At 35.1% G+C, this 9,651-nt stretch overlaps 1 protein-coding gene across 2 annotated transcripts in view; it reads right to left on the reverse strand.

Moving 5' to 3' along the window:
- The window catches only part of LOC142344830 (dynein beta chain, ciliary-like), a 270,411-nt gene extending 261,354 nt beyond the window's left edge, over nt 1–9,057 (reverse strand). For both annotated transcript variants that reach the window (XM_075396813.1, XM_075396814.1), the window contains exons 1-5: nt 8,318–9,057; nt 7,850–8,031; nt 6,996–7,195; nt 1,615–1,798; nt 856–955 (exon numbers count right to left, since the gene is read on the reverse strand). In XM_075396813.1, the coding sequence (XP_075252928.1) occupies nt 856–955; nt 1,615–1,798; nt 6,996–7,195; nt 7,850–8,031; nt 8,318–8,498 (847 nt within the window). In that variant the 5' untranslated portion in view covers nt 8,499–9,057. The remainder of the gene's footprint in view (nt 1–855; nt 956–1,614; nt 1,799–6,995; nt 7,196–7,849; nt 8,032–8,317) is intronic.
- Nucleotides 9,058–9,651: the final 594 nt, after the last annotated feature.

Here is a 9,651-nt window from a genome sequence, read left to right on the forward strand (position 1 = left end):
CTTTGGTTAAAAGATTTCAATAGACAACAGATACTAAGAAACCAAACCTTATCGTTAGAATGTGTCCCATCAAACAGAATGATTTCTGGTGCAAAAAATTAAATATAAAAAACAATGACCAACAAATTCTCTGAATTGACTAACAGTCAACTGCTTTTTATCAGCAGACGTCTTTATCTTTATCTCCAAGACATTGAGGTTAGGAAGCTGAAGCAAATCCTCCCTTATTTTTATAATTTCTGTTTGGTTTTGCCTGCTTCTGCCTATATATGTATGCCTGCATATCAACCAAGTTTTGTTTTTGAATGTCTGAATCCAAATTTTCGTTTTTCCCTTGTCTTGTGATAGTTTTGAAAAGCATGGTATTCAACTCGGTTATCCTCAAAGTATATATTTTGAATGCCATTTTTGTTTTCTTTAATTTTATAAAACTAAGTTTGTCTCTTTGATTTTTTGATTTGTGATTGTCATTTGGTCTGCTGGTCAAATAAACATTTATGTCTTTATTCAATTCTTTGGATTGTAGATCAGGACTTGTCCTGCCATGTTTTTTCATTCAGCTGGAACTGCACATTCTGCTGCATGACTTATAGATCTAGCGAAGTTCGAAATAAACGCCATTTTTAGTCGACGTATAGCAAGCCGCCTTCAATATGAGTTTGATTCGTAATTTTTGCAATCAATACAAAAAAATGAGCTTTTTTGGTTCGCAACTTGATTGGACAGACTATAGAACTGGAGTCTTCGATTGCGAGCAGTTTCCAGTTGAAGTTTTGAGAGTTATGTCATTACCTTGATGCCATAGTGAAGACATACATTGAGATGTTGTGGTATGGTAGTAAAACGAATACTGACCTGACTCGATCTGTTGGTAGAGTGTCTCTAGTGACATGTAGTATGCGCTGTCATGACTCTTCAGCACTCGAGCCATCTCAACCATCTCCGGCTTCTTTATCTATACACACGCACGCATTCTTTCCAGGTTGAGGTGCCGGACAGAAGTGATCTCTGATCAGACGCAAGTAGAACGCACAGGGTCTGATTCCAGACCAAAATTACAGAGCCTGGAATTCGGTTCCAGCGCATAAAAATCTGGACAACGGTCTAATTTTGGTCTAACCACAGGTCACTTCCGTCTGTGGATAGTCTGATCACAGGCCCTTTTCGAGCACACAAAAGCATGATCAGAAGTTCTTTGTAATCACTTAGAACCAAAATGTTGAAACTTAAAATTTACTAGTTGGCGGCAAGCAATTTATGGCAAGAATTCATGGTTCAGAATAACAAGAAACTAGAGGTCATGCAGTCAAACATATGGAAGTGTTATAGTCGTAGACAAATTTAATACAAATTGTTCAAAATGAAATCGAAAAAACAGAAGTAATGATTTGTTTCTTCATAATTCTTCTTGACGGTTTATGTTTAAATTGCATGCCTTTTCCGCTTAAACTGGGTCTTATCCTCAGTTTCTCATGCATTTGTCACGTCATGCTTAACACCATAAACAACTTATTCATTTCTGTGGATTTAAAACTGATGTAAATTAATTGAATTAATCAGGAAATTTGATTAACAATAGGGTTCCCAGATCCGATATGACGACATGGCCGTCACCTGATCATGGATGAGTTGTAGATTCTGTGCCTTCCTCTGCCAGAACTTGATCTCCACATAAGGAGTGGGGTCTTTGTCCTCTGTAAGTGGCTCTGAAGAGTCTTTAGTGAGAACAGAGTGCAGTTGATGTGACCATTCGATCACTATCGTCTCGATCCTGTGCATCATAGCACGGTCTGCCTCACTAAAAAAAAAACAACGTCATGATGTCGCGAGAGGATTTCGTACAACAAAATTAAAGGAAAATACAGAAATGCAGCACGGATAATAATGCCTTCAGTTAATTGCAAATGTTTCATAGGTGCTATTCACCAAGAATAAGTTATCTGAACTTAACCTCTATGGCTAAATCATAGATGTACATTTGCAGAAGTTTTAACTACATTGATGTTAATTGCTTATGCTAATCGCAAAACATGACCCGAAATTTACTTAAAAAACATGAAACAATTAGAAGGAGAATAATAAACACTCGTTATCTCTCAAAGTTAGTCTCCGTACGCCCCATCTTTTGGGTTTGTTGCAGATCACACACTAAAGGATTCCTTTAGGTATACCAGTTTAATCTGATAAGGAAACAATTCGGAGGACAAGATATGTGGCAAGATGAGCTGTTATACAGCGACTGTAATAATATCTGAAATCTGTTACTGCTATATGTTCTAACCACGTTGTCTCAACAGCAAAAAAGAGTTCCAATTCAGTGTAATGTAAGTCATGCTTTTGAAGATTCTGTTTTATATAATTTTTGACTGAGAGCAAGTTTGATTCACGTTTTTGAGGTTGAAAAGCGAGCCTTTGTGTTAGCAGTGGTGAGGTTTATTGTACTTAGATTAATTAGTGATCGCAAAATAAAGTTTCAATTCTTATGTGCCATGAATTATTTTACACACCACTAAAACTTTGCAGAGTTGTCCGGTTTTTTATTTCGAAACCATCAGCTCAGGTTTTAACACGCTGTAAGTCTAAGCGCAAGGTATAGCGTGTAGTGGTAGTAGTTATATTAGCGGATCTGAAAACGTTCCTTTGCATAGCGCACACGATTAGTTCGATTTGTACTGGTATTCATTTACACCTTCTCCATAAAAAACAGTTTGCAGTTTGTTGGCAAAATTAACAAAAAATTTCCAGAACAAATAACCCATAAAAATAGTTGGTAAAATAATCTACTACTTGCAAATAATTCCGACCGGCACAATAAAAAACAACTGATGTTAGCCCGGCATTGTAAAGACTTACAAATTACATATTTCTTTAACATTCCAACAGAAAATATAAGTGAATTCATTTTTCGTCGCATATTAAACAAAAAACGCGGTTAGTGTAAAAGTGTTATACGCCACACCAACAAAAACAGGTCTCAGTCAGATTTTCGAAATAAACGTCACGCCATGTTGAACAAGTAAACTTCCACAAACAGGGCTTCAAGTTAAATTCTGCGCAGAAAAAAATTCTAAGTAACTTTGCGAACTTTATTGTCTTGTTCTGCATTTTGCTAGGAACAAATTCTGAGTTCTAGAACCATTTTTTTGTTTTGTCCTCTTCGACTCATGAAGACTCCAAGTGACTAATGGACGTTCAGTTGATGGAGTATTGGCCGGAAGAATTTTTACGAGGAATATATTCCAATCGCATTTAAAATTTTAGGAAGAATCAAATTTTTGTCTAAAATATGTTGTCCTCAATGTCCCGTGAGCATGTTTTTCGCAGAATAGTATTAGAATTTGGTCATTTGTGTGAATGAAAACTGGTGAGTAGTGCAAACGACCCAATTCCAGTGCATTTGAGATGAGTATCAAAAGTTTTTCTAAAATAGTTTTTCTAATAGCGTAAATATTTTTATTCTTTGGCCATTTTTCGTAGAATATGTTTCCCTTCCCCTTGAAACGTTAAATCGCTGTCTAAATGAGCCCTTAAAAACTTTACCTCTAGTTTCTCGTCTACTGGAATCGAATTTCTAATGGTCTTTTTTATAAAACTCTTTTATTTTACTCTTACCAAATGTCATGATTTCGGTTATTGATGTATTAACTGTGAGTTCGTGTTCTTGAAATTATGGCATTAGTATAATGACATTTTGTTTTAATTTTGCCTTGCTTTTATCAATGGATGTCTCAAAAGTTAAAATAACAGTATCTTCAGCATATTGTATGAGTTCAGTTTACGTGTCAACTCTTGTTGCCATATCATTAATATAAAGATTAAATAGGAGCGGGCCAAGTACTGTTTTTTGTAGCACAACCCTATTAAACCTTAACTTGTTCGACTTGGAGTCTTGTAGGATAAGAGATTTTCGACGGATTTAAGGGAATTTTATTTTCAATTTTTTTGAGCTTTTATCAAACACTAAGTCGTCCGACTAGATATTCTAAATTTTTTTAAAATATTGAATTAAAAGCTTCTAGAGAAAATCTAAAAAGGCAAAATTGTTTATGTCAGTTTTGTTTTTGATGAATTCTTCGCAAAATATTAGGGAACCAATCGTTGAATATTTTCATAAAACCATATTGATTTTTACTTAGTAATTTTATGTCGCTAAGATACTGACAAATTAAATCCTCAAGATGGTTTCAAAAATTTAAGAATGGCACGAAGAAATGAGGTTGGGCAATATTTATAATGTTCTTCAGGGTTTTCGTTATAGTACAGTAGAACAACATGTGCTTGTTTTAGTTAGTTGGGAATGCAAATAATTTGACGCGATAGTTTACCAGAAAATTTAAGTGAGGAAATTTTGGAGAAATTGAGTCTTTAGTAGCCCTTGCAAGAATGTGTCATATTTCAATTTTTTCATCCCCAGTGCACTAATTGCGCCATGAGAAACACTTTCTGTTGCAAAAAGAAGTCTAAAGGTTTCTCGTTAAAAATGCACGCGTTAGACATCTGCTGTAAAGTTCCGGTACTTTGGAATTTTCCAATTTTACAGAAGCCAAAATTCGGTAGGTTAGCAACCTTTTTGTTTGCGTTACGTAATCACCAAGAAAATTTCTCAAACTAATATTTCTGGGCCCTACTTTTTCAGATTGTCAAATCATTTCTATCGGCATCCACTTTTTCTGGTCCATTTCTGCTGCATCAATAAGATTTCTATGAAGTCTGTTGAAATCGTTGTCATTAGAATTACTGAAATGCTTTTTTAGATCGAAGACCTTTTAATAGTTTCTATTATTCAGAAACTCATCTGAATCGATTATCAATTGTCTTGATTTTTCAATTAAAACTTATCCTGTTAATGTGATTTTTTTTATTTGTTTTAAAAAAATAATTTAAGTGAAGATAGCGCTGCCGTAAAATTTGGAGTAAAAACGTGCAATATAGAATCCAAATTGCTTGAAACGTACACTTTTATGCCAGTTTTTTTGTTCTAGGCAGTGTTTAAAGTAAAGTACATCCTAGTTCTTTTTATCGTAATTTTTTTTTCTGAACTAGCATTTTTTTTAGTTTCTACACAAAGCCCTATCATACATAAAATAGCAAAGTGATCTATTTTTACAATGATATCCCAAATTATAGTGTCGCTTATAAGTGAGCACTCAATACTACTAATCAATAAGGCCTTCGGCATTGTTCGACCGACTTAAACGAGTAGGATTAATTCTGTTCTTGACGTGCTAATAATACAGAAACAATTACTGTTTTGAGCTGAAATCTTTGCAAGAAATACAAATAGTTTGTTAAAATTACCCAGAAGTATCTTTCCCGTTATTTACAAAAGCTTCCTCAATCTTATCTGCTAGCTGGACCAACAATGCATTGCTTAATTATTTATTGGGACTATTGATAAAATTCAATAATACAGAAGCTCAAGTTTGTGTTTTCAAATAAACCCAAAGACTCCCCAAACTGTCCGCAAAAAATTTAAAGTCAATGCGCAGTTTTGCAAAAAAAATCGTTGGCACAAGCATAATAACTCTGCTACCTTTTTTGTATTGATTCCGACTGAGGAATCACGGTCAGTTCTAAAACAACATTATCATTCTTTGTCAGGATTCAAAACTTTTAATCATCATGTTCTCAGCGCCAGTTTTTTGTGAAACAAAAAATACAGTTTGGTTTCAGATTTTGTACTAGAGTCCTTGCTGAGAATGCTTTGAACATTTAGAGGACACATTTTCAATTCCGATTCTTTTTTCCCCGAGTTCTTTTGATAGACTCATTGTATGTTAAAACAAGCCCTGGATTTATTTCTTTGTCACCGGCCTACGAATGCAGTCTTAATTTAATCAAGAGATGAAATAGAATAACAAAAGCTTACAACGTATAAAATGCAACTAACCATCTTCGTGGAAGGTACTTTAAGGATTTATCAAAGCCTTCGATAAACGTTTGTTTTTAGTGGGTGGTATAATTGCCAACGTCCGTTGAGGCGGGAATTCTTGAGACAACTGAGGCAAAATTAATAAAAACAATTTGATTGTTGGGCTGACGAACAGAAAATGCTCAATGTCATTTATTATCAAAGAGAAGACTTGTTCTAAACTTCAAAGTCAAAGAAATAGAGCAACTGTTCTAAAGAGCATTTGTTACCATGGTAATTGTTGCACAAGTAAAATTGAGGCTCTTGTTCGGGCGTTGCCGTTAACTAATGGTTAACTAATGGTTTACTTTCGGGTAAGTTGTTTGCTAAAAATTAGAGAAAAACAGACAAATTCAATCGAGTTACGTCCAAAACAAAATCTATTTTGCCTACTGTGCTCAAAAGTTCAAAATTTTGTGATGAAAATATATTCAAGCAAAAAACCAATCACTAAATGTTAACCTGATAATGCTATTAATGCCTTGTTATGATAAAAACGTATTTTTCAATAACAGACTAAAATAAATTTATAAAGGAAATCAATAAGCCAAAAATGAATAAGAAATCAAAACATATCAAATTACTTAGTTACACGCCTCCTTAACCTATCGTTGCGAATCAGAAAATAGAACAGAGCAGATAGTCAATTTGGACACATTTCGAACTTTTTACCCACACAATTGGGTTTTAAATGCCAACAGATATGTTACAGTACAAAATTCCTCGTCAGCGTAATTGTCTCTTAACTTGATACCAGGTCCCCCTATTCATTGGATGAGAAGACGGTGTGAATGAAAAATTCTCTATTTGATAACGGATTTTTTTTGGGTAGAGTTTGTGGAAAACTTTGAGTAATATCAGAACTGCGTCTGCCGAATTTTTTAATTATTATGATCGCTTCTAGTAAAACGCGGTCTTAAGACTGATCAATATAGCTGTATAAAATTGAACTCACATTTGAAAATTGTTTATTAATAACATATACGACCACCAGCTGGCTAAAATTCAACACTTGTAGTAACCCTCAATTTGAATGGAATCGAGTAATGTAAATAGTTGCCCACGTTTTGCGATTGAAACTTACGTGAGGTGGTCAAAATCCATGTTGTCGTGTCTCAAATCCTCAATGCCCAGAGGCACTGGCAACACTGTCTGGTCTTGGGTCAGTCCAGTCATCACTCTCACTCTGTTCTGCAGTTTGTGAGTGTGCTCCACCAGGTCACGTGACACCACTTTGGGCCATCGGGAGTGGTTGGAAATATTGGAAATCAAGGGCATGTAGAGCTAGAAAACAACCGAGGGTCATGTTTAGAAAGTAGCTCGCAGGTGTGCTTAGAAAATAGCGGATGATCATACTAGTAATATATCTGATGGCCAAAATTAAAAATTCGCTGTTCATTTTGAAATAGCCGATAGTCATGCTAACGAAACAGCTCACGGCCATGCTTAGAAAAAATCACTGTTGGTCATTTTTAGAAGGTAGCTGATGGCCATAATTCAAAATTGTTGATGGCCATGCTTGGAAAACAGATGGCGTGCGCAAGCATACTTAGGAAATAGCTAATGGCCATGCTTAGTTCAATGTATGGCTCTTATAATGGTGGAAAAATGTTTTTTTTTTTAACAGAGAAACAATAATTGAAACCAGACTAACGCTTTTGCCCATCTGCTTCGAAAGAGTATTCGACACAATTTTACAGAAAACATAGTTAAATGGTTAGTTTACAAGGCAGTTAAAGCCAAACAAACTTTTTGTGTCGTTTAGTAGCACACATACGCAATTAAACTCAACCATTTTTGATCACAGTAAAAGCGGTACAGAACAGAACATGCACTTCCCTAATTGAGATTTAAATAGTTTATATTTAAATTTAAGTTTCGGTTGTATTTAAAAAAATTTAATTTAGCTTTTTTGTACTTCGAAATCATAGAACTAACATTCTCTGTAGTGCTGGAGAGGTTAGCCAGGAGTGCGTTGGACAGTTCTCCGTATCTGAGATAGAGTTTGAACTCATCCTTTGGCACTACAGTGTGCCGCTCTCTCTTCATGAAGAAGACAGCCTTCCCTCCTCCTTTGATCTTTTCTGGCCAGTCAAACTCCAGGTAGGGAGACGTCGCACCTGATGCCCAAAAATCCAATTTAGAAAAAAAGAAAGTTATGAACGTCTCGATATCTCACTCATTGGAATACCGACATCGACTAAAACTGTTCATGAAAAGAACCACCAAATTACCACGAAATCACTGTGGGATCAATAGTAGTTATAGCTATCGCTTCGTGGTTATGCTTAATTTTAGAAAAATTGAAAAAAAATTTAGAGTCATAGAAGAAGTAATACTAAGAGTCATAGTCTCTAAAACTAAGCATTAGATCCACAGAGTTTTTACGCGCTTTTTACTTCTTACCAGGTGCAATGCTGATAACAATAACCGAGTACTCTTTTCTGTCTGCAAACTTGAGCAGCTGTTCTTTGAACTCCTCGGATATGACCTTGAGTGCATTCACTCTCAGACACTGACAAGCATACTCTGCGATGAACTCTGCCCGCATGTCCGGCTCAGGCAGGGGAAACTCCTCCTCCGACATGACTTAGCCGGGGAAGAAGCTGGGGAAACAAGGCTGAACGTGGGTCAAATGCGGGGAAAAGGGACAAATTGTGAAAATTATGGGACAATTTAGGTTATACAATTGGTGATTTTGTGCGAAATAGGGCTATATATTTATACGGAGAGCGTTTGTCAAACCCGCAAGGATAAAGATTTTTTGAAATCTAAAAAAATATTAAAATTGATAATTCCAATATTATTAGGAAATGAGTGTACTTCATTAAAATACAGAATAGATAAATAATCAAGGAAGTCTATAATAACTGACCCAAATTTTTATACCAATAGATGCGTCGTACTTTACTCTCAGCTCAGAATACACACATATGGTATCAAGTCCGCAGAGCTGGTGTGAAAAATGAACGTGATGAGGTCGTATTATCAGCAAAAACATTAAAGTTATATATGAACAAAATCATATCATGAAATTTGAAAGAAACAGGTGTCTACAATTTAGTCTCAAAGCCATTTCATTTTCAGAATTTGCTATTTTTTCAATTGCATATTCGAGTTGCTTTTGCGTTTTAATCAAACCAAGGCTGATCAACGGAATGGAAGATATGAATACTTCAGCAGCTGGGATCAACCAGTGCGGTGCACAGAAACATCTGCCAAAGTCACGAATGAGCGATCATCGCTTTCTATCCTCCCATAAAATATTTTCCATCTATTTCAGCGTTGCTGTGAAAGCATTCAGCAATATACTTTAAGCATATTGAATCCTCTATGCATTCAGAGGCTGGAAATAATTTTTAAAAACAAAATGGACTGCTGAGGAGCTCAGTTTTTTTAAAAGTGAGCAAAAAATAGGATTCAAATTTTTTGTTGGAAAAAAATAATTGTTGTTTTTTGGCTTTTCGAATCTTCAAAATATCGACAAATTTAGAGCCGTAGCAATTGAAGCTGCTTTTTGAGCAAAATGATACACAAATAAGGTTAAATGATTTTTAAATAAATCAAAATTTCTTTTCCATAATACGTAGTAGGATAATTTTTAGTTTCTTTTTATAGTAATACTTTAACCGAAATGGTGAAGAAAGTGGGAAAACCAGCTTTAAAAATCTCTCCCATATATAAAGATTGTAAATCAGACATGGCTGTTAATCCTACTCCTTTTGCGGAAGTAATGAGAA

Source organism: Convolutriloba macropyga, chromosome 8 (genome assembly GCF_964194025.1).
Source record: "Convolutriloba macropyga chromosome 8, txConMacr16.3, whole genome shotgun sequence".
NCBI classification, from domain to species: Eukaryota; Metazoa; Xenacoelomorpha; order Acoela; family Convolutidae; genus Convolutriloba; species Convolutriloba macropyga.